The 26871-nt window shown below is 34.2% G+C and overlaps 1 protein-coding gene across 2 annotated transcripts in view; it reads left to right on the top strand.

The window, feature by feature from the left end:
• Positions 1-350: 350 nt before the first annotated feature.
• The window catches only part of ACTN2 (actinin alpha 2), a 91778-nt gene continuing 65257 nt past the window's right edge, over positions 351-26871 (top strand). For both annotated transcript variants that reach the window (XM_051993543.1, XM_051993544.1), the window contains exon 1: positions 351-485. In XM_051993543.1, coding sequence (XP_051849503.1) covers positions 360-485 — 126 coding nt within the window. In that variant the 5' untranslated portion in view covers positions 351-359. The remainder of the gene's footprint in view (positions 486-26871) is intronic.

Here is a 26871-nt window from a genome sequence, read left to right as displayed (position 1 = left end):
TGGCGGGGATATTAAGCAGCCGCGGTCCTGGTTCCGAGCCTGAGCTGGTGCTCGCTGGAGACTCATCCCCTGAAGCAAGGCTCGTGCAGTCGCGAGTGGGGCGCGCGCGAAGGTCAACTTGCACACAGGTAGCTTGCTCAACGACCCCGTCACCTTCCATCTGCTCAGCCGGCCCAACATAGAGTGCAACCGGGGCTTCTCAGTGTCAGTCCCAGTCCTCCAAGAACTCAGATCCCCTGCGCCTTCCGAGAAGGGAGAGAGCTCTGTCACCTCCCTCGCCTGTCCTCCGGCTGAGTCGCCCTCGGAACCGCCCCGGCGCGTATTTGTCGTTGCGAAGAAGGTGAACCAACCTGAGCGCCATGAACCAGATAGAGCCAGGTGTGCAGTACAACTACGTCTATGAAGATGACGAATACATGATCCAAGAGGAAGAATGGGACCGGGATCTGCTACTGGACCCCGCCTGGGAGAAACAGCAGAGAAAGGTCAGCCAAAGGAATCGGGCGCTGCCGTGGCCCTAAGGTGTCCCTTATGTCTAAATTACAGCGCAGAACCCCCCCATAGAAGAACCCTGGGATCTGCGGGTGATACCTGTCTGCCTATCCCAGAGTTAGGTACTATCACGACCTTTCTTATTCCCATCCCAGAGGGATGCTTAGAAAGGAATCCATTTTCAGAAATGGAAACATTATTGTGTATTGTGTGGGCGTGTGTGTGTGTGTGTGTGTGTGTGTATGTGTGTGTGTAATATAGGTTTTTAAATTTTAGAGAAATCTTGAAAAATAATCGACACATACATACAAAATATAGCGTGTCCCAAAGGTCTTAGTGCGATTTTAAGTTTTAATAGCTTATATGTGGAAAGAAAAGTTGTTGGGGGTAATAATACTAAAATGTTTTAAGTATTGTAGGGAGAAAAATCCAACTCTAAAATTTCATATTGACCCTCAAACCAGTTCTTTGACCTTAGCAGAGTAACTATAGTCACTTTTTATATGCAAGTTTTATTAGTCTCTTCCTTTCCATTTAATAACCACCTTACAGGGTTATTGTGAGGAAAATTTTAATCATTGTACAAAGTAAGCTAGAATCATCAATGAGTTATTTGTTATTAATACCAGTAATAGGATAACCAGGCTCTCTGCTTTAGCTCTTTTTCAGAAAGATGCTCTCAAGAGTTAAAGGATGTCTTTGAGTGTGAGCCCCTTGGAGAGAGATTCTATATTAGGACCAGGTAGTATTATTCACTGAAAAGACATTTTATTACACTATTTAAATATAGTTCATTGAGGTAAGCACCAGGGACAGAGGAGTCAGCCAGATTCTAAAAACACTGACTCTGCCTCTCCATTCTGGTTGGCTGCTGTCTGACCAGTGGAACATTCTTGATTCTCTTGGTTGGAACAAATAGGTAATTTCACCAGGTTAAAAGCTGTGGAGCCTTTATTGGGTAAGAAGATTCTTCAGGCAAGCCAATAGAGACCTCTCAACCCAAATCCTCTGGTCACATTTTTCTGATAAAAGTAATATGGCTTTATGGTTTTCCTTCCTTCTGAGGGGTGGAGCAAGAGGGAACTTCCCCTTCTAAGGGATTGACTTTAGGATGAGTGAATGACGTGTTCAGTCATGGTTGTATTTCTGTCACTAATTCATCCACATATCTACCAACTCCAACTCCCAATGTATGCATACATGAAAGATTGGATCCTGAGCATTTATACAAATTACCTATCCTTCCTGTCTGGAATTTACTCTCTCTAGTCACTATTTCCTTGTGAAATACTTCAATCGGGTACTTCAAAATGCTTCCCTCTTTTTATGCCCATACTCATCTGAAAATGATTTCTTTCTCCTCAAAACTTTAGTAGTACTTTGCTTAGAATTCATTTGGCATTCTTATCTACATCTCCTTGAGGGAAGAAATTGTGATATCCTCCTCTCTCCACTACCATAGTGTTTTGCATACAATAGAGATATAAGCAATATTTCTGGATTTAATTGAATGAGAATAAAACACATATTCATACTTCTCCACTTCCATTAAGGGATTCTCACTTTAGATAACTGACACATTTTTTCCCATTAACAAAATATCACATTATTTTCTTTCTTTTTTATATTGAGCGATTTTCTTTTGTAAACTTTTTCTTAGAGGATCTTTTTTGATTAAAAATTATTATATCTAAATTTCCTATTCCTAATTCTCAAAGTATAAGCTATTTTCTTCCACTTTAAAATTTGAAATACTTTGGAATTAATAAATTGGAAATTGAATGTAAGGGAAAACTATAAAATTTCAAAATTTAAGAGAGTTTTCACAAATTATAGTGAGGAAAATACAAACTCTTGAAATGTTAATTGACTAAAATATCATTGGCCAGCAAAACTAATGAATTCTGTTTTTAGGAATCCGCTTTTCAAATTGAATGATAAAAAAAGTTCGCACAACTAAATCCAGAGATTAATCTGAATAACCAAAGAAATAGCTGAATTTAGTCTTATTTTCTACACAAAAAATTCATGTTGATTGTGGTATCTTCTCCCTCAAAGAAAATAAACTCCTTTTTTCCTCCAGTCTTTCAGTTTTGAATTGTATTATATAAATATTTTCTTTTTTTAAAGTTGTTTATGCAGAGTTTTGCTTCTGTAGTCCAGTAAATCTTTGTTTCAAAGTTTGCTTTCCCCCAAATGCTTAAGAGAACATAAAAAAATCCATATTTTTGGAGAGATTATTTGGAATTCTTTTTTGAAATTATTGGTTTAAGCAAGTGATACATTTTAATAGAGAAGAGTAATAGGTTATTGTTACTGTTAATTGAATGTGTTAATGTGAATTTTTGAATAACACACTGAAGTCTTCTGGAACACTTAAGTTTTTAAACCTCATTTAAAATATTCTTTAATGTAATGCCTATTCTTAAAAAACAGTCCTGGGATATTTAACTCCTTGAATTGGTATAAGTTAAGTTATTTTAATCTGTCCACTTTAAAGTATTGGTGGGGGTATATATTAAAGAACAAACCTGGCATTCTTGGAACTTAAATGTAATTAAAGAGTTTATAAGAAAAATTTTGTTTCTTTAACTTAAGATTGGTAAAAATATATAGGAAATAATATGCCAATAAGGACTAGATCTAAGGGTATCAATATTTTTTTAAAACAGTGATAAATAAATTTTACAAATAATTCCCTGTTCTGCTCAACCCAGTAATGTAATATTGAACTGTGATCTCAGCCCTGACAGCGGACTGCATTTATGTCCTATGAGACAATTTGTTGGATCAGGTCACAAATAAAATGCCATTGTTTCTATTATGGGCTACCCTCTTCACACTTGCCATTTCAGTGATATGCCTGGTATGAAATCTGTCAACAGATGCTGGTAACACATGATGACGTCTATAGGGTTACAATGGATGCAGTGCCTAATAATAACCACAGTTCAGAGGGTTTCATGGTCTACCTTAATCCAGGCTCTTTGGTTTGGAATTCCTTCTTGCAGAAGGATTTTAGTAAGTGTAGTATCTTTTTTTCTTTTTCTTTTCTTTCCTTTTTCTTTTTTTTTGAAAAAAGGAAGCAAAATAGTAGACAGTATGACATGGAGGATAGAGAGCTGGTTTTGAAGCCAAGAAGATCTGATTCCAGTGGTATCTCTCACAAATAGTGGCTGTTTGATTCTAGACAAATCACTTATTCTGTTGTAGAGAAGGTTCTGATCTCATTTGCAAAAGAAGTTTCCTCACATAGTAATTACCTATAACAAAGAAATAATATCCCCATTCTTATGTTTATGGAAGTTTTGTAGATATATTATAAATATTAATGATAAGTATTAACTTTATCTTTCAAGAGTGCCTTTTATTGCTAAGAATAGGAAAAATACATTATGATATGTATAACTTTTATCAATGTGGATATTTTCTCAATTAACCCAGATCATGGCTCCGTTTGCCTTTGATGGGTGATTTTTTTTTTTTTTTGGTAGAGAGAATTTCTGAGGCTAAAATGTGGTCTCTTGGTAGCTAAATTTTCTGATAATGAATCTCTTCAAATTTACCTAGGCTGATGCTTAGTTGATAAATACCATCAATTCCTAAGCCCTTACTAAAAGTCTTTTCAACTTGGTAAGATCTATTTAGGTTGACATGATTCTAATATAATTTTTGAAAACTCAAAATTGGCCTCCACAATGCCATGGAGTATTGAAGTAGGACTTTAATGAAGGAGAGAAGTACATATATTCTGTAAAACAAGATAATTATCACAACTTCTGGAGAGAAAAATTAACATTAGTGTCAGTTATAAAGTTTGAAATATTAATGTTGAAAAGATTGAGATGATAAGGTTATTCAATTATAATCATTGCAGTGGCCCACATTATTTAATTATATCTGATACAGTGTTGGGTATCTTCCTTTTCAAGCTAAATACAACTTCTCACAGTGTACTGTTGAGTATTTTTGTAGCTCATTTCCTGGAACCAAGCCATTTCTGTAACTAAGGACATGCTTTTAATATATGTTTAGCTATTAGCTGAAATCTAATCATCAGGTGACTTGTCAAAGCAGCAATGCTGAAAATGTTTGTTCTCTTAATAGGGGACAGGACTTTGTATTTAATGCTTATCTTTGTAGACACCAGTCCAATCCCTATATGGTAATAAATGGGCATGTATGTAAAGTATCCATGAATATAGAGGGTATACTTATCTTCAGCTAATAATTCATAGAGAAACTTGGGTGGGATGTTGGAGAGAATGAAAGGAAAATTTATTTACTATATTTGGATCTATGTTGTTAATTTTTTAAATAAAAAAACTCAAGAAGAAGCTGATAAATAGAATACAGTGAAGTTTTCTCTCATAGCTCACAATTTAGGCAAGATCGAATTACTACAGGAATACATATCTATCAGTCTTGTCATTTCGGTACTAACATACAGCCAAATAGCACTTACTCAGAACCAGCTGCCAGAGAGCTCAAAATCTAGTAGATAACTAACCTAATGGTCTGGTATACTTAGCATATTATGCTACATATATCCTAAAACACATTGTGTTGTGTAGATACTTCAGGTTAGGCCCTTCATGATATTCTCTCTTTGTCTTTCTCTGTCTCTGTCTATCTGTCTCGCGCTTCTCTGTCTTTTCTTTCTCTTTGATAATAGCTTTTTGTTTCTGCAAAGATAGTTTTCAACATTCATCCTTGCAAAACCTCGTGTTCCAAATTTTCTTCCTCCCTTTTCTCTATCCCTTCCCCTAGACAACAACAAAAAAGGTGAAAATACTATGTTATGATCCACATTCAGTTCCCATAGTCCTCTTTCTGAATGCAGATGGCTCTCTCCATCAAAAGTCACTATTGAAAAGAGCCAAGTCCATCATAGTTGATCATCACATTAATCTTATTGCTATGTACGATGTCCTCTTGATTTCTATCTATTCACTTCATGGACTCAGTCCATGTAGGTCTCTCCAGAACTTTCTGAAATCATCCTGTAGATCATTTCTTATAGAACAAAAAAATTCCATTACATTCATATACCATAACTTATTTAGCCATTTCCCGACTGATGGGCAGTTTCCAGTTCCTTGCCACTACTTCTACAAAGGGCTGCTACAAACACTTTTGCACATATGGGTCCTTTTCCCTTTTTTATGATTCTATGGGATACAGACCCAGTAGAGAAACTGTTGGATCAAAGGGTATGCCCAGTTGAAAGCCCTTTGAGCATAATTCCAAATTGCTCTCCAGAATGGTTGGATCAGTTCACAACTCCACCAACAATGTGTTAATATCCCAAAGTTCATTCCATTATACTACACTGTGTTCTCTGAGGAAAAGGGATATTTAAGTTGAATAATGGTTTGAATTTAGTAAATATTTATTGAATTACATTTGAAATAACTTGGTCAAGCAAAAAGTCTGGTTAGCAAAAAACTCCAAGTGTCCTTGGTTTTCTTTACTCAATAATATTCAAGAAACCTTCATTATAGTCCCCATCCTAGCCTTTATTTAAGTATTCTATTTTCTCTTCTATTAATCTGATAAATTTATGTTTTTTGTAAATAACGATCTACTTCATTTAGATTGTTAGATTTATTGGTATGTAATTGGACAAAATAGCATGTTATAATTGCTTTAATTTTATCTTTATTTAGTCATCCTTTTTATTTTTAATGTTGGTAATTTGGTTTTCTTTTTAAAAATCAAATTAACCAATGGTTTGTCCATTTTATGGTTTTTCATAAAACCAGCTCCTACTTTTATTTATTAGTTCAATAGCTTTCTTTTTTTGACTTTATTAATTAGTCTTGATTTTCAAGATTTCCAATTTTGAATTTAATCAGGGATTTTAAATTTGTTTGGTTTTCTGGTTTTTCTGGTTGCATGCATAATACATTGATCTGCTTTTTCTCAATTTTATTGATATAAACATTTAGAGATAAATTTTTCCCTAAGTACTGTACTGGCTACATCCCATAAATTTTGGTATATTATCTCATTGTTGTCATTTTCTTTAATAAAATCATTTATTGTTTCTTTGACTTATTCTTTGATTCACTCTTTCTTTAGGATTAAATTAATTAATTTCCAATTAATTTTTAATCTGTTTCCAAGATCCTTTATTGAGCATAATTTTTTAAGTGCATTATCATCTGAAAATGATTCATTTAAAGTTCTGTTTTTCTGCCTTTGGTTGTCAGGTTTTTATATCCTAATTCATGGTTAATTTTTGTAAAGGTTCCATGTACCATTGAAAAAAGTATACTCCTTTCTATTCCCATTCAGTTTTCTCCAGAGGGCTACCATAATTTTTCAAAAATTCTATTCATCTCCTTAACATCTTTCTTATTTACTTTTTGGTTAGGTTATCTAATCCTGAGAGGGGAAAGTTGATAGTATAGATTATAATATCTATTCCCCTCTATAACTCATTTAACTTTTCCTTTAAGAATTTGGATGCTAAGCCATTTGGTGCCTATACATTTAGTATTGATATTGCTTTATTGTCTAAAGTATCTTTTAGCAAAAAGTAGTTTTTTTTGCTTATGTCTTTTAATTAGGTCTATTTTTGCTTTTGCTTTCTCAAAGATCATTATTACTGCTCCTGCTCTTTTTAAAACTTCAATTGAAGCATAATAGATTGTGTTCCACCCCCTTATTTTCACTCTGTGTGTGTCTTTTTGTTTCAAGTGTATTTCTTGTCAACAATGTATTGTTGAATTCTAGTTTTTAATCCATTTGTCCATCTATTATATGGTCTAGTTCATCCCATTCACCTTTACAATTACAATGCCTAAATTTGTATTTCCTTCCATTCTAATTTTCTTCTTATTTAGTCTTCTATCTCTCCCATTTTACTCTATTCCTTCTTAAAAGTCTGTTTTGCTTCAGACTATTGTGTCTCTTAATCCATCCTCTCTTCTATCAGTACCATCCAATTTTCTTTTATCATCTTGCCCTTTCCTGTAAGGTAAAATAGATTTCCATATTCAACTGACTGTGTATGTTATTCCTACTTTGAACTGATTCCATTGAGAATAAGGTTTAATTGTTCCTTGCTATCCCCTACCCTATCTTCTTCTCTACTGTAAAAACTCTTCCTTTCATGCCTCTTTTTTTGAGATATTTTTTCTCATTATACTTCCCCATTCTCCCTCTCTCAGTGCATCCCTTTTTCTCATCTATTTAATTTTTGGAAATTATCCTTTCATGGACAACTCACAATTCTCTGTCTATATATCCTTCTTCTAATTTTCCTAATAATGACAAAACTCTTAGGGGTTGTAAGTATCTTATTTTTATATAGGAATGAAATCAGTTTAACCTTATTAATTACCTTTTGATTTCTTTTTCATATTTACTTTTTTATACTTCTCTTAAATCTTGTAGCTGAAAGTCAAAAGGTCTATTCACTTCTGATCTTTTCATCAGGAATGCTTAAAAGTCCTCTATTTTATTATATACTCATTCTCCCCATCCAGAAGACCTTTTGCCCTCTAGAGTATTGAATTCCAAGCCCTTTGATCCTTTAATGTGTAAGCTGATAAATCTTGTGTGATCCTAGCTATAGCCTCACTATTCAAATTACTTTTTTTCTGAATGCTTGCAATATTTTCCCCTTGACCTCAAAGGTTTTGGAATTTGGTCATAATATTCCTGATGGTTTTCATTTTGGGATTTCTTTTAGGAGGTGTTTGGTGGATCCTTTTGATTCTATTTTACTCTCTGATTGTAGGATATCAATGTAGTTTTCCTTGTTAATTTCTTGAAAGATGATACTTAGACTTTTTTATTACAGCTTTCAGATAGTACAATATTTCTTAAACAATTTCTCTCTGATTGTTTTCCAATAAAGTAGTTTATCCTTTCTTTTTTTTTTGACTTTTTTTTATTCTTTCTTGATGTCTCATGGAGTCATTAGCTTTTACCCACCCAGTTCTAATTCTTAAGAAGTTCTTTTCTATGGTGAATTTTTGTACTTTCCCCATTAGGCCAATTCTATTTTTAAGCTGTTATTTTCTTCAGTATTTTTTGTGCTCCTGTTACCAAGCTTTTGACTCTTTTTTTTCCATTCTTTTCCTGGTTTTTCCTCTTCCTCTCATTTCATTTTAAAATGCTTTTTGAGGTCTTCCAGGAATTCTTGTTGGGCTTATATCCAATTCACATTTTTTTTCTTTAATGCTTTACTTGTAGCTGTTTTAACATTATTTTCTTCTTCTGAGCTTGTGTCTTGATCTTCCCTCTCACTGTAACAGTTACTTATGGTTAGTTTCTTTTTTTTTGTTATTTGCTCAGCTCTCCAGCCTATTTCTTGACTTTTAACTTTATGTTAAAGTTGAATTCTGCTACCCAGGTGGAGGGGTACTATCCTGAGCTTCAGGTTTTTGTTCTACTGTTTTTAGAGCTACTTCTGGGGATCTGTAAGTTGTCAGTGCTTCAAAGATGGTATGAACTAAGGATATTTGTGGTGTTCTCCTGGCCTGTGCTCTGATCTTAATTCAGAAAGAAATCTGTTCCTTTATAGCTACAAGTGCTAGTATTCCTATTACCGCAGGAGCAGGAGACCTGCAATCACAAGCACCAGTGTTCCTTTTTGCCTTGAAGCTGAAGCTAGATCCCCTGCTTTCCTGTGAGGAACCATTAACATTCTTCTCCACCTGAAACTAAGACCAGGGCTTCTGTTTTCCAGTGGCTAGCAAGCATTAGTGATCTTTTTAGCCCTGGTACTTCAGTCTGGTACTGCATATGGGCAATGCATCTGGGTTCTCTACCCAGCACCAGCAAAAGGTCTGCTGCAATTTCTTTCTGATGAGTCCAAGCTCTTTATTGCCTGTGTCCTGAGAGCTTCTGAAGCTGTTGTTATCCCTAATGCAATTGCCTACAAAGTCTGCTGCTGGTATTGCCAAGATGTTACTCATGACCTGACCATCACCCTGGTGTGATGGACCTTTCCTATCATAGGTTCTAAGTTGTCTTGGGCTGGAAAATTGTTTCACCCTGACCTTTTGTTGGCTTTGCCACTCAAGAATTTTGACTTGAAGTGTTTTGAAATTATTTGGATGAGAATTTAGAAGAGTTAAGATGAAGTCTTGCTTCTACTCCAGGGTCTTTGCTCTGTCCTCCCCCAATAGTTTCCAAAGCAAAATACACCCCTATGATCACCACTTCTCTAAGTATATGATGTCCCCAAAATCATAGGGTAGTTATCTTTAATAGCTTAAAACTATACTAGTATTTTTTGACACCCTTTATATTGCCTCTTTCTATTTTTTTGCCTAGGCTGTAGGTACAAGATGATACCTTGTTGCTCTTGTATATTAAGTTTTTAACACTGTGCTTAACACCTAGTAAGAGTAATAATTTTTTTCACTCATTTTTTATTTATTCACTTATTCAGTAGCTTGTTAATTAATGCATTTTAGGAAATGAAAGTAACTTCTATACCCCCAAGATGCTTACTATCTGCTTTGGGAAATGAAAAATACAAATCTGATAACAAAATAATATGGAATTAATAGTAGGAATGTTTTGTACCCAAAACTGGTGGTATACCTAAATGTGCTATAAGAGGCAAATTAAAAAAAAAAAGAAAAAATAGCAATCAACGTGGCATGGAGTAATATAGGCTGACTTCATGAAGAGATGAGATCAAACAGTATATGTTTAGTAAGTACTTCCTATGTGCCAAATACTGTATGGTACTAAGTACTGGGTATACAAAAAGAATCAAAACATAGCCCCTGGCCCTCAAGGAACTTATAATCTAATGGAGGAGACAACATGCATATTAATATATACAAATTAACATATACAAGATATATTGAAAATAATTATCAGGGAAAAGGCACTGAAATTAAAAGGGTTTGAGGAAGATTTCCTGTAGAAAGGGCGACTTGAATTGGTCCTTGAAGAATAGATAAAATTTGGAGATTAAGTGTAGGAGGGAATCTATTTCAAACTGGGGAAATCCAGTGAGCAAAATTTTGGTAGAGAAAATTGGAATGCTCTAATACTGCAGCCTTGGTTATATCTTCAACTCTGCCATTTCTACAATTAGAGCATCTAGGATCTCTATATATAATATATAATGTTTAATAATAACAATATATATTATATGTTACATAATAATATATTATTGTATATTATTATATATATGAGAGTTCAAGGAAATATAATATATAAGCTAGTAGAGTGCTACCATATCTAGACTCTAGAGGGCAGAAAGGAGGCAGTTAAGAAGTCTCGAGAATTGGAGAAGGATATTCTCTAGCAGGTCTAGAAGGGAAAATGCTCATAGTATTGAGATAAACTAAGATCTTTTGAAGGGCCCAGAAGCCTGCAAACTCTCAGGTAAGTGGTTTCTTTCAATTGGAGATCTTGGTCAATTACCCTCCATTGAATTGCCACAAACAACTCTTAATGGCTCACACTTCCAGTTAAATAATCTCATTCAATTTAAAATTGAATTGAATTGAATTGAAAATCAGTTTCTCAGGAGTTGCCCTACCCCCACTCCCCACCCCAGGCCAAAGATCAAAGCAAGCCCCAATATATCTAGCTACATGCTCAGATATCTTTGCAGATATGCTAAACAGGATCTGGCCAACTGTTAAGATATCTTCTTCTCAGTGTAGCCCACCTTTGCTATAGCCTATCTTCCTAGTAAGCTGGCTTCTTAGTGCCAATAAATCCCTTTTTGCCACACAGATTTGGGGTTTGCAAATTCTTACGCATAGAATCAGCACCTCAGACCAGAGGAGATTTCCCACCCCAATTCTCTCAACTCATCAGTATGTCTTTGCTGCATAAATTGAATTAAAGAGATATGATTTCTGCCTCCAAAGTACTATACTTTAAAAATTTGAGACAGTATTAAGGACAAACAACAAATAAACAGATGAATGATTAAAATGTATATTCAATTTCTGTAACAATAGAAAACTGAATATTGATATTCATATGAAAATTATATTCATATGAATACAATAAATGCCTTGAATTGAGAAAGAATGTCCATTTAATTGAAAGAGATTTTTTGGAACTCTCTTGTGGACATTTAGATGATTTATGAAGCAAAATATTAGGGGCTCTTGTTTAGGAAATAGTTTTCTACGTATCTTATCTCAAGTTATCTTAAATTGTGGATAACTGAATGCGGGAGTTGGGAAAAATTTGGCAATAGAAAAATATTTCTTAGTGTTTTACATCCTACAGTGTCACATATTCTGATTTAATTCTTTGTGTAAAAGTAAATAAACACATCCATCTCATTAGTATGCAAATTTTCCTTTGTTTTTAATAAATGGTAAAATTATATATATATATCCAAGATTTTTCCTTTTTATTTAATAAAATTTCTTTATGTTTTAAAATAAATTTCTTTATGTTTTATTATCATAAAAGGTTGATTTGTATACCCATTTTATATACTTATATACCTGAGGTTGAGAAAAAATGTCTTGAGTGAATAGGGATTACATGGAAAAAGTTTAAGCCCTGTGGGTTTATTTTGACTTTTATCCTAGTAGCATCCTGTGAGATAGATGGTGCAAGTATTTTTTTTTTTTTGAAATTTCGCAGATTTGGACACCAAGGTTATTACTTGTTTAAGATCACAAGTTTAATAAGGAGTATGTACTCAGGACCCCATCTGAAGACTCCTTTCACAAAATTGTAAAATTACAAAGCTGAAAAGGATCTCTAATCTGATCCAAATCTGAATTAGAATCCCTTCCACAGCATTCATTATATTACATTTGTTTACCCAAAGATAGCAACTCACATTTTAGTTGCATATTATGGTTATAATATATTTTTGAAGCATTATATATTTTTGTTGTATATTATGGTTATAACATGTTTTTGAAGCATTATAAATTTTCATAAATTTGTTATTCATGAAAGAAAATAGGTCAGTTGAACCAGAAAGGCTGAGAGATAGATATATGTGAACAAATGCCAAGGAGGCTGAGTCATTTAAAAAAATGATCTAAATATGAATTGGATTTTGCTTTGAGGTCTTATGGATTCTGCACTACTTGAAGTATGACAGACACTTTGTCATGGAATTCTCTTTTTGGAACTACTGGGCTCTAACTGACCTGTGCAGAGTGAAAAAGACACAAAAAGGCTAGTAGACTGTAGCTTTGTCTATATTTTGATATTGTTGCATGTAGTAGATGCCCAATAAATGTTTGTTGAATTAAAAAAAATAAAACAGAATAAATAAATAAAATAAAATTTAAAAATTAAAAAAACAGAATTTTTTAGAAACTTGAGGATCCAAATAGGATTTTCAATGAGTGGGGGATTAGGAATCTGAAGCTTAGCTGAGAAACTTAATTAACTTGGCTTGGAAAACTGTCAGAAAGTATTGCAGTCAGAGTAACTGCAGCTGAGAAGACACCTACAGCAAAGCACAGATCTAGAGTGGGTGGGGTAGCCGCCATGATGAGCAGAGGAGTTGATGTGGAATACGTTGGAGGACAGTCAGAATTGTTGCAGCGTTTCCTTGGGAACGGTACTAATTCTTCCAGAAAGAACAGAAAGGAAAGATTAGGGGGAAGGATTGCTAACTGTGCTAAGAAAATTTCAAAGGAAAGAAAATTCTTAATGTGAGAACTCTTTGTCTTTCTAAGCAACCCTGGGGAGAGGAGTCTGAATGCCTTTTTTGAGGCTATTATTGTTGTTGTTGTTGTTGTTGTTTTCTCTCTGCTACCCATCTCATTTCCCAAACCAAAAGGGCACAAATTATTGGGGTTTCTTAAATATGCCTTTGTCCAGGAGCAGCAAATGTAAGGGGTATAAAAACATTTAGAATTTAATGTGCATAAATTTGAAAGAAGAATTAATTTTTAGGGAACTAGCTCATATGTTATGGGATAGGGAATTTAATGTTGTTGTTTAATTGTTTTTTATTCATTTGGTGGCAAAGATACCATTGTGGTTTTCCATTTCCTTCTCCAGCTCATTTTACAGAAAAGGAAGCTGAGGCAAACAGGCTTAAATAACTTGCCCAGGGTTACAGTCATGTGTCTGAGACAAGATTTGAACTCAAAGACTGGAGTCTTTTTGACTTCAGGTCTAAACATTCTATCCATTGCACTATCTAGAAAATTTATTACAGGTGTCAGTTCCTTCTACCAAGTCATATTGGGGTGATTCATTCTAGTATGGAGGTGATCATGAATTCTCTAAATCCTTTCCTGCAAAAGACAAGCTCTGGTGGAAAGCTTTGAGTTTAGACCCAGAGAGGGATATAGTCTGTTTGAGTATGGACCTTGCTGAGTTTGGAAAGACTCATCTCCAGAAATTTGGTACCCAGGTAATATTTAATTTAGTGCCACAACTATTTATGAAGATAATCTATTAAGGTGTGTAAGAGTTTCAATTTATGTCAGTGGAGGTAGTGCCCACATAGAAGGAATCACACATCTTAGAGGTATATAAATAAGTCCACTTGTCTAGAGATAGCTAGATGATATAGTGGGTAGAATGCTGGACCTGTAGTGAGGAAGATCTGAGTTCAAATTTGGCCTCAGTTACTACCCTTGTGACCTTGGAAAGGTTACTGCCAACCTCAGTTTTCTCTTTTGTAAAATGAGTATAATTGTAGTATCTACCCTCCCTCAGGGTTTTTGTGAAGATAAAATGAATTAATATTTATAAAGAGCTTTGCAAACCTTTAAGGACTATATAAATGCTAGCTAATTTTATTATTATTGTTATTTGTCAAGAAAAGAACATCTGGGCTGGTGAACACTTGGGAAAAAGATTCTGAATTCTGTCCCCAGGTCTCTTGTATCTTGTTTTGTTTTGCTTATTTGTATGCTTTTCTTATAGTCCCTTGATCAGAAAGATAGAGATTATAGTTGCCATTCCTCCCCTAAATCCTTGCCCAGGGCAATTTATATGACTGTCAATGAGGTATTTTGATATATCTGTCACCAAGCATTCATTTGGCACCTGGTTTGATGTAAGCACTGTGCTGGGCACTGAAGATGCACAAAGAATGAAATAATCTTTATTTTAAAAAAATAATAAATTTATGACTTCAGACACTTAACATGTCCTAGCTGTGTGACCCTGGGCAAGTCACTTAACTCCAGTCACCTCAGCAAAAAGAAAATGATAATTTTATTTTCAAAATAAATGCAAGATAGTTTTCAACATTCACCCTTGTAAAACCTTGTGTTCCATTTTTTTTCTCCCTCCCTTCCCCATTATCTCCTCCCCTAGACAGCAACTAATCCAATATATATAAGGCATGTGCAATGAAATAATCCTTATGTTCCAGAAACTTACACACATATATGCTCATATATATATGTATATATATAATCTGGACTATTATTTAATATAGGGTACTCCCAGGTAAGGAAAGTCTTTCTACCAGTAGCAACTTAAAATCTTAAGAGACTGCCCTAGAATACTTTGAGGTTAACTAATTTATTCAATATTTCTGTCTGTGTAAATACTATCCCTGAAGAGCTGGAGGGCTTTTGGGGTAGGGGCTACAGCTTGACCTTGTATTGTTTATATAGAGAACTGTAGAACAGAGCTAGCTTCTTAAAGGGTTGGGAAGTTAGAGAGCCTATTCTCTCCTTATTGCTGAATACTATGCTATTCTTAATGTACCTCAAGATCATTTTGGCTGTCATATGCTACTCTTATTCATTTTAATTCAGATATTTTTCAGACCAACAGATGCTTACTCATGCTTCTCTTCACTAATACTTATGAAGTTGATTTTTTATACCAAAGTTCAAAACTTTACATTTATTCCTGTTGAATTTATTTTTATTAGATTCAGCCCAATTCTTTAGGCTGTTGAGATCCTTTTGAATCTGTCATCTATTATGCTGGCTATCCTTCTCAATCTTGGTGCAAAATTAAGAGCATACTTTTATGCCATTATTAATATCATTGATTAAAAATGTTAAACAGCACAGAGCTGTTTAACAAATCCATGGGTACTTCACAGAAGACCTCTTGATACATTACATTGTCATTAATTACTACTCTTTAGTTCAGCCATCTAATCAGTTATGAATCTATCTGATTATATTGTCTAATTAACATCTCTTCCTTTTTAACTTCTCTTCCATTTCTTCATAGGAATGGGATGAGTTACTTTTTCAGAAGTTGAAATCTAAGTAAACAATATTTACAGCAGTTCCCTCACTACCTTAATAATATTCTCAACAAGAGGAATGAAGTTATACTGGCAGAATATGTTCATCATGAAATCATCCTTGATTTTTGTAATCGAATCGTTTCCTTTTTAGATATTTGCCAGCCATCTCTTTAATGATCCATTCTGGAATTTTCCTAGGAGTTGTAAGTCAAGATCACTGACTTTTTGTTTGTAGATTCTGTTCTTGTCTCTTTTGGGAAAAGAAGAATCCTACTGGCCCTTCACTAATCTTTTGGTTCCTCTTCCAATTTCCATGATCATTCAGATATCCCTCATAGTGGCACAAGCAGTCAGATTTTCTTATTCTTTCAGAACCCGAGTATAGTTCAATCTGATCCAGTTGACTTGAGTATATCTTTTGTGTTATGTGTCACATAAAAGTCATAGTTGGTAATGTTCTATAGTCATTTCTATTGCCTGTTGAATTATCCACATTTTAGATTTTTCTTCCATCCATTTTCCTAGTATTATTGAGAGAGAAAAAATATGGGTTTTGACAGCAGGGGGAAACTTAGGATCATTGAAAGTATTATGCAGTTTCATAAATGCTATCCAGCTGGCTCTCATATTTAATTCTGTGCCTTGCTTATTGTCTATTTGTGGGGCCCAAGATATGTATACTGACTTAATTTGCTGCTTGTCATTTTGCATATCATAATCTGGGCAGTATGCATTCTTTATATACTTGCTTTTCCCATGTGGATTGCTAGCTTTCAAGAGATTCCTGTAATTTTCTGGAGCTTGGTGAACTCGATTTGGTGCTGTCAGAAAAAAGTACATCTGGAGAACCTTATCATCTGTTGAATGGAGTTGTTTCTTATTAACATTAGTTGTTATTCATTAAGCTTTTATTAAGTACATATTATGTAGTAGGAACTGTGCTGAGTTCAATACAGAGAAAAGCAAAAAGAGCCCCTGTTTTTGAAAATTTTACTTTTTCTTTATTATAATATTAGCTATTGGGAAAAATCATTAGATTATAATCATTTTTATGTCTACTTTGTCCATTTGGGTTTAGATAGAGCCAGATTCCAACTTTTTTAGGGAAAATTCTTTTTGTATAAATACTCTTCCCAAAGAGCTGAAGGGGTTTGGGGATAAAGGCTACCACTTGACCTTGGCATTGTGTGTATGGAGTCCTGTAGGATAGAGCTAGCTTCTTAAAGGGTTGGGTTTTAAGTTTAACATACTTTCCCATCCCACCCCTAGTTTTCACCCAAACATACAGACCATTAAATATTGTCAAGAATAGAATTGTTGTTTTACGTATATTAAAAAAAACCCAAAACTTGTTTAGAGCATGAGTTTGAACTCTGAAACTTGAAATTATGTAGAATCATTATTTCAAGGTAAGAAGAGAGAGACCTTAGGAAATGATCTAGGGTTTTTCATTTTTCAATGTCTAGGTTAGATCTTTCTTGGATGAGGAAATTAAGACTCGGAGAAAGCTGAAAGTAATGGCCTCACCATTTCTCCAAAATCCTTCCCTCTAACAACTTTTTTAATGCTGCTGAGGGTACCACCTCTTACTATGTATGGAGTAGACATACTATGTATCTTTGGAGTCTCATTGCCATCCATGATTTCTCAAGTATATTCACTTTATGTGTCTAATCCATTGCCTGATCTTGTCATTTCTACCTTCAAGACATCGCTTTTATAAATTCCCTTCTATCCTCTCATACAGCCACCATTGTAGCTCTGACCTTCATCACTTCTTGTGTGGGCTATTCCAACAGATTTCTAATTGATCTTCCTGCTTCAAGTCTTCCCACTCCATTCCATCATCTATTTAACTACTTAAGTGATTTTTCTAAAGCATTGATTTGACTGTGTCATTCTAACTTCTCTGGCTCCTATTTGCTTCCAGCATCAAATATAATATACTTTGTCTTCTTTTTTTTAACTAAGGCAATTGGAGATAAGTGATTTGGCCAAAGTCATACAGCCAATAAATATTAAGTGTCTGGGGTCAGATTTGTACTCAGATCCTCCTGATTTCATGGTTGACACTATCCACTGCATCATCTAACTGCCCCTCTTTTAAAATTCTTTATAATCTTTTCCAGTGCTCTTCCACTCTCATCTCCCTACCCCAAACACTCAATGGTCCATATACATTGGTCCACTTTCTGTTACTTGCATACAACATGCATTAAATAAATGTTTATTTTCTGACTAGAATTAGAACTCAGGTGTTCTAATTCTAGTCTAGTGTTTTTCCCCACCATCTGAAAAAGTTTAGGATGTCAAAACATCAGTATTTCTTTGACTTTTCATCAAATTTGAATATTGCTCTGGAGACTGTGGATCTGTTGGAGCTTTGTCTTTAAATATCCTTTTGAAAATATAGTACAATTAGAATAGAAATTCTGTGGCAGTAGGATATCTTTTTACCCATGAAACAAGATATGTTTCCAAAGAAAGCAGAAAGCCAAAGCCAGGTATACTCAAGTTTTGAAGATTAAAGATTTGCTCACAATTGAGAAGTCTATAATACCAATTAAAGATATGCTTATAATACCAGCTATTCAACTTGAGGTTTACTTGTAGAAGGCAGTTTTAAAAATTACTATTCCCTGGGGGCAGGAGGTGTCAATTCTTCTTGTTTTAAAAGACTCTGAATAGATATGAGAATTAATTTGAAGTAAGTTTGTTGCAATTTGCTTTGTAAAATAGCCAGGAAATTTAATTGAAATAATGTAGAGTTAATGCTACATACTTTGAAGACAAATCTGAGCAGTTCCTTTCTATAATTTTAGAATCTAGAGGAACCTCAAATCACATAGGCTAACCCTTTTATTAAATACATGAGAATACTGAGATCCAAATGTAGATTACCTATCTGAGGTCACACAGCTCTGAAGTAGCAAAGATAGGATTTGAACCCAGATTCCTAACATCAAAGCCAGGGTTCTTTGTTTTACTGTCTACTTCAATATTTTGAAATTTTGTGAAATGTTATGACAAGTTATGCTGCACATTTGGGCCTCCCCAGATTTTTTTTTCATTCAGTGAAATAGTCATTTATTATTCAACTTAGGTGTTTAAAATGAATTTTAATTGTACTGGAAGCCAAATTTAATCAAATTTTTAGCAAATTGGAAAAATGCAAAACAATACAAAAGTAGTCTTGTCACAAATTGATTTTTGTCATTAGGCCAAGAAAACAATAAATTTAGTATTGCCTATTTCTTTGATTTGAACAATATATTCTTTTTTTAAAAAATTAAATGCATTTATTTTTTCAATTACAGATATATTTTTCAACATTCATTTTTGTAAGATTTTGGCTTCTAAATTCTTTACTCCCTTCCTCTCTTACCTCCTCCCTCCCCAAGATGACAAGTAATTTAATTTAATATGTACAACAACAACAACAAAAGTAAAAATATTATGCTTTGATCCACATTCAGTGTCCATATTTCTGGAGGCAGATGGCTCTTTCTATCACAAATGTGTTGGAATTGCCTTGAATCACCTTATTGTTGAAAAGACCCAAGACCATCACAGTTGATTATCATATAATCTTGTTGCTGTGTATAATGTTCTCTTTGTTCTGTTCATTTCATTTAACCATATATGTATATATACATATATACATATATATATATGAAAAAATAAAACACTTAAGTAAAGGCTTTTCTGCTTTTAAGGAAGATTTTTTTTTAATTTTCAAGGCAAAGGGAGGCTTATGTGAAGAAAAACATATAAAAGGGAAAGAAATATAAAAAAAGGTTTTGCCTAAAGACAAACTTTACCAGTTGACCTGTTCAGTCATTTATGATAATTATAAGGGAAAGTGACTATAGAAGAAGTCCATTAAATCTCACAAATAGATTTTACAGGGCATGCTGTTAGGGACCTCTTTTCAGAACCCTTGGAGTAGTTTGATGACATCCATCTCTGACTCATATCCACTACTATTCTAGAGATGGTTAAACTGTGGTTTTTAGCTCTTTTATGAAAATGAAAAAGATCTATATGTGAGAATATGTAACACTGTGTGAACGTCCTCCTACAGCTGGCCAGAGTATTGTTTCCATATACTCAAAGGTTGAGAATTATAGCATGTCATGTCGAGTAAGGACCTTAGAAATGATCTAGTCCAACACCCAGAGAGATCTATAGGAGCTCAGCATAGCTTAGTAGAAAGAATGCTGGATCTGATATCAGGTTACCTGGATTCAAATCATAGAGATGCTACTTATTAGTCATAAGAACATAGACAAGTCTTATTTTTTATCTATAAAATGGAGATGATGCTAATCCTTACAAGGTTGTTCTAGGGAGAAAGATGTAAAGGGGTTGGAGAAGCACTTTATAAAGAGTATAAAGGATAGGGACTGTAGCTGAGATTTTATTGATGTAAAAAATTCTAGGATGAGGAGATTCACTCTATGAATGCAGGCTGGCACATTTTTGGCAACTTAGAATATTGCTTAGGATACTGAGAAATTAAATTACTTCCCCAACATCACACATTTAGTATTTATTAAAGGTAGGATTTGAACTCAGGGTTTCCAGGCTCCAAGGTTAGTTTTCTATCCAGGAAACTGTTTTGTATTGTAAAACTGCTACAATTGTATTCTATTTGCTATATTGCAAAAATTTTAGATAGAAAGTAGCAGGAATAGTTTTTCCTGATGAAAGTGTATAATTTTAAACTATGGACATATTATTGATATTTTAAATGTCTGATGTAAAAGAACTTTGTTAGCTTTTAACAAATGATTAGTTCCCCTTTTGCCAAATATTTTTTTCCTCCATGCATATATTTGTCACAAGCAAACAATTTCTCTCCAAGGTTATATATAATTTTTTCAGATCAGAGAATAATTACTTAGGGGGAAAATGAGCTATTTACTTAACCTTGGACATACTGAATTGTGTGAAGTGAACTTTTTAGAAAAGTAGAGCCAGTTGATCAATAAGAATTTTTAAAGTGACCACAAAGACAAAACCCAAAACAAAACAAATCCACATCAGACATCTTGTATGGAAGTAACTTTTCAGTCTCTGCTATATTACTCCTAGTTAAGTAGAACAGGTGCATACATACATCAATATAGCATCGATCTTTGATTTTTTCAGCTTGGAACCCATCTATTGCTTTATAGCCTTATAGTTGCCCAAGTTATCAAAGAAGGTGATTTGCTCACAAAGGTGAAATTTGAACCTAGATTTGCCTGACTTCTAGACTTACTTATCTACCACTCCGAGCTACCTTTCTGTTAGTTTATATGTGCTGAGAGTCAAAAAAACACTCCACTTTTCATTTATCAACTATTTGAGCACTTTCTTAGGTACCAGAACAAGAAAGCAGGAAAATAGGAAGATATATAAAACAAGTTTCTTATCCATAAAGAGCTTATAGTTTCTTGAAGAAGATTTATCAAAGATCAGTTTATTTCATTGTAAAAACCATTTTAAATCATTTTTCATGCTTTGGTGAAATAAAAGCAGGCTCCAAATGGAATACTGTCACTTTAAGTAAAAAATAGTTTGTCTTTTAATATAGATAGGCTACTGGCTGGCCTGAGGCAAAATTGTGAAGCAGGTGTTTCTTGTTGCCATGTTTTGAATGTTTTGCCCTCTTCCCATTGTCAACTTCCAGCCAGCTATTCTCAGTCTGCACTCCTTGCTTCCTACTTACCCTCCCAACTCCTTCCCTAGCAACTTCTTGACTACCTAGGACTCGTCACTAAATTGTTCTTGTCTCCTGTTTCTTTGAAATTTGTTCATGAATGTCTCCTTTAAAATAATAACTAGCTAATCTGATAAATTAACCCATTTTACTGGGAGAAAGCCACCTTCCCCACTTAGGCAATATTTATGTATTTTTAATCAGGGACCTAAGGAATTTCAGACCAACTAAAAAAAGGAAGATGCTTTATGCTATTTTGAGACAGGCTGGGCTTTGGCTGAACTTAAGTAACAATGTCTATGCAGTTGCTAGAGTGTTTAATATGTTTTTTCTTTTCCCTTAGAGATTCATTATTGCAAACAACAATTCTGAAAATTATTGTGAGGGTGTCAAGTTTTTTTGTTTAGCTTTTTAGAATAGCGTCATAGATCTGTAAGACATTTAGAGCTCCTGCTGCAACATTTCTGGTAAGTGATGCTGTAATTACTCCCTGAACACTTCCATTGGTAGGAGCCACCACTTCAAAAATCATCCATTCTATATTAGGGTGGGTTTCATTGTTAGGAAGTTTTCTTTAAGAGGTATAGTCATAGTCTTACCAATATGGCTTTACTCTCTTGATGTTTTTGAATTTGAGACTGGAGATGGAACACAATGTCTGAGGATATAGGATATGATACTCTTACATTTTTATTCCCCTGCCCCTTACACCCAGTGTAGAGCCTTAGGAAGGAGCAGGATGAATTTCACTCCATCTAGACTTTAAAAGTGGTTGTTTCAAGGATATTTTTAGGAAAGAGGCTCTAGTGCTGCTTCCGGGGAGGTTCGGATAATCAAATTCTCTTATAGTAATTTAAGTTCCAGGGGCAGGTACAGAGTGAGAAGAAGTGGAGTGTACTTTGATTCTTCCTTAGCTAATATATTATCTATTTCACATCTTACACAATCAGCTTGAACCCTGAGAAATGTTGGGTTTTTTTGAAAATTTATTAGATAACTGTCTGACCTTGCCTGAGTAAAAACTGATTAACTTCTGTGGATTTTTATTTGGAGAAAAGGGCATTGTTTTACAAGACCCTGGACATACATTCAATCTCAACCCAGCTATTTACCATTATGGAATGGTGGGCTGGTCACAACTTTGGACTTCCTTTTTCTTCTCTGAAGGTGAAAGATTTGAACCAACTGATCTTTAAAACCCCCTTAAGCTCTAAATCTTACAAAATTATCCACCTAAATTTTATTTTCCTATCTCTAGGGGTCATTTTATTTATGTTTTATTTGTGCTTTAAAAATTTTTTTGTGGAAAAATCAAACAAGCTTTGTAAAAAAGAAAGCACTAGGCTCTGTCAAGAAATGCTTAGATGCCACTAACCGATTCTGTGACCTTGGGGTGGGGGGAAATCACTGGCCCTCTCTGGGCCTGTTTCCTAATTCGGAAAATAAGAGGGTTGGACCAAGCAAATCATAGGATTTAGAGTTGAAGCCAGCTCCAAACTCCACATTTATTATTTTTAGACCCATAAATCTATCTGAATAATTAAAGGGATTTGCTTATAGCATTATTCTGACACAAAAGAAACTATGTGACTAAAAAATATGCTTATAGATTAGAAAGAATCAATCTATTTTTATCATCTTAGTGTAATAGAATAACTTTTTTTAAAATTAGGGCTTAGCCTCCCTTCTCCCCTATTTGTGTACTTATTCTATTTAAGTCAGAATTTTCATGTTTAGCCCTTTAAGGACCCAGTAGTTAAGTAGAGAAAATATTGTCAAATATTTGGTATGTGACATTCTGTTCGATTGCTGTATTTAGATTCCTGGTAATAAGATAAAAACTTCAAAAGAATTGTCTTGTAGTCATAGAACCTTAACAATCAATTACTAATTCATTTGTGATTAAAGGTAAATAAAATACTTTTAAATGAAACCAAGTACTATATTGAATGATAAAGAATCTAGAGGTTTCTTTTCATGGCTAATATATGACTAGTAGTTTTCAATGTGTGAAAGTCCCCTAGATTCAGGATGTCCATGATGTAAAAAAAAATGTTCATGATAATACCAGGATATTTTTAATTTCTAATACTGTAAATAATGTAAATTTCTAATACTGTAAGTAAATGCAATACTGTAAATTTAAATATATGTAACCCACATAAATAAAAACTCTTTGGAGAGCCTTCAATAAATATTAAGAATATGAAGGGGCCTTCGATTAAAAAGTTTGAAAACCACTGGGCTAGACTAATTTCTTGGAAAAATCTTGAACTTTATTATTACCTCCAAAATCGCTATTAGGAAAATATCAATAACTGTCATTGCTATCAATAAAAATAACCACTACATGTTTCTTTTTCTCTCTCTGTAAAAGCTTTGAAATTAACACATTCATATATCAAGAAAACATATCGTCCTTAATGAATCTATAGAAGTAAACAGGCTGGCTTTCACATATGTGACTTCTATGGCAGTCATACAATTGATTAGATTACAACATGTAGTCAGGCAGCCTGTTAGGGAAGATTTGCCAGAGCACATGGACTAAAGTTTCAGTCTATCTCATTGGAAAGCACGCCTACCTATGTTAATGAAATCATCGGTGCACTAAAGTGATAAAGAGAATAGTTGGAAGGTAAGAAATAGGTATACAAGAGAACTAGAAAGGAGAGGGTTGTTGTTGTTGAAGCATTCTTAAGTTGTGTCTAGTTCTTTGTGACCCCATATGGGGTTTTCTTGCTAGAGATATATAGAATGGTTTGCCATTTCTTTCTTTAGCTTATTTTATAAATGAGAAATCTGAATCAGAGTTAAATGACTTGCCTAAAGTCACCCAGTTAAGTATCTGGGTCAGATTTGAACTTAAGAAGATGAATCTTCCTGACAGTAGGGCACTAGGGACCCCTCTTATTGAGGTAGACAAGCAAATTGATGGAGGAACCCCATCTCAGGACCATTTTGCAGAGAAAGGCAATTGCAATGTCATCTCCCTTTTTAAAAATTTCTAATAGACTGCTAGAATATGTCACTTTCACATGTAGAGGATTGTCTGTGTATACATATGAATGTCACCATAACCTTAGAGGAGAACAGACTATTAGAATTGTGTTGAATCTTCAGGGACAGTAATTAAAAACGTGCAACAAAAGCTATTTATTGTAAACTCAGGTTCAATGAAAGCACTAATCCACCCTGTAGGTTGCTATTTATCTATAGTTCTGGAGTTCCATAATATGGTAAATTTATTTTATTTAATGTTTGTTTTTGTGACTTTACTGTCCAGGTAATGTAGGTAGTCAGAAACCTCATTGTAGGGTTTTTGTTAATGTTCACTCATTCCAGTCATGCCAGATTGTGATTGTACTTGGGGTTTTCTTGGCAAAAATCAAGGACGTGGTTAGCCATTTGTTTCTCCAGCTCATTTTACAGATTAGGAAACTGAAACAAAAGGAGTTAAGCAACTTGTCCAGAGTCACACAGCTTGTAAAGTGTCTGAGCCTGAATTTGAACTCATTTTGCTGACTCCATGGTAGGTTAAGCAAAAACTTCATATTAATCTGAACAATTGAATTAAATCCTCAGGACTTCAGATTTCATTTCTCCACACAAAAGAGCTATCATGCACAAGATAGATTAGATTTGTACTGTTTGGGCATAGAGAGCAGTACCAGACATTGGATACAAACTGCAAAAATGGGGCCTTGAGCTTGACGTTAGTGAAATCTTTCTCATAAATAGAGCCATCCAAAAATGGATCCTGCTCCCTTTGAGAGGTGATAGATTTTCTCTGCTTAGAGTTCTTCAAGCAAAGGCTAGATAACCATCAGAGGCAACTGGGGGGTTGAGTGCACAATGTATTAGACTTAGATTCAGGAAACCCTGAGTTTGAATCTTGCCTCAGATCCTTAATTGCTTGGGCAAATCACTTAAGTCTCTGATCTTCAGCGTTCTCATCTATAATTGAGATTGTTGAGAGGATCAAATGTGATAACAGGCGAAAAGTGCTTTGCAAATCTTAGAGCACAACATAAATGTAATCTATAATTAGTGTTATTTTATTAAGAGGATTCCTTTTGGGTTGGGGGAAAGGCTTCCAAAGTCCCTTTCATTCTCAAATGTTGTGATTCCTTGATAAGGGAATCCTCAGCTTCCTAGCTGAGTGCTTCTGAACCAAAGCACTAATCTGCTGGTTTATCGCCCTCTGAAAGGTAACTGAGATAAAGTGTTGATATTTCCAGAGGAATGTTCCTCAATTGAGTTACTATATTCAGAGACTGCCAAATCAGATATGGTAGCATATTCTGCCACTCCCTGACCAACACCATCTACATAATTACCATAGGCTATAATTACTTTAGGGAATGTAGCATGAGATTAATTACACACAAGATTATTCTGTGTTCTACACAGTAGATCTTTAAACATGTTTGTTGTATTGATTTGAATTATTACCAGAAAGGGCCCAAAGTATTTCTCCACCAGATATTGTGTTGGCTTTTTATTGAGGCATCCATGATACTACTGAGCACAATATGTCCTAGGTGGAATGAAAGAAAGGACTAAGGGTTTGGAAAGAATTTCTAACTCAAGACAGCCAGGTGGCCCAGTGGAGCGCGCCATGGTTCTGAAGTGAGGAAGACTTGTATTCTAAATGCAGCCTCAGATACTCCTTTGTGTGATCTTGAGCAAGTCACTCTTCACCTCTGTCTGCTTTGGTTTCCTCACATGCAAAAGGGAACCAATAATCGCATCTACATTCCAGAGCCATAGTGAGGCTATACATTATTCTGAGGAATATAGATTTAAAATTAGAAGGGATGGAATTCAATTTCCACTTTATATAGATGAAGAAAATGAGGATCAGACAGTCAAAAAATGTCCTGTATTAGATTCAGGAACTATGCTATCTGACTCCAGATCTAGTGTTCTTTCCGTCAAACCATATACATTGATTTTTAAAAAATATGTAATATATATGCATTATTTAAAATGTATGCTATATATAACTATACATTAATATATGTGACATATACATTATTATAATATACACATATAAAATCCTTGTAATATATAAATATATTATTTTATTATAATATTATTATAATTATTATAATTTATTATTGCAATTATTACAATATTATTATAACAAATATTACCTATCACAATATATAAATAAATATACAATATGATATAAATATGGATGGTATATACATACATATATATGCATATATCTATATGTACATATATGCATAGTATATATATGTACATATAAACATTGGAAAACAACATTATTGATATACAAATTCAATCAAAATTATAATTTATATTCAAATCAGTACAGTCTAGTCTGGCTTTTGGTCTAACTTTGCAGACTGAATCCACAAGATTCCCACATTCTGCATGCCAGTCAAACTGGCCTTGCTGTATCCAATCCATGGCATTCCACATCCTGTCTCATGTGCCCTGGCACAGACTGTCCCTGATACCTGGAATGTTGTCCCCTCTCCTCCCCCACCCT

Source organism: Antechinus flavipes, chromosome 4 (genome assembly GCF_016432865.1).
Source record: "Antechinus flavipes isolate AdamAnt ecotype Samford, QLD, Australia chromosome 4, AdamAnt_v2, whole genome shotgun sequence".
Taxonomy (NCBI): domain Eukaryota; kingdom Metazoa; phylum Chordata; class Mammalia; order Dasyuromorphia; family Dasyuridae; genus Antechinus; species Antechinus flavipes.
The sequence above is the reverse complement of the archived record's forward strand: the minus strand, read 5'-3'. Positions and strand labels throughout refer to the sequence as shown.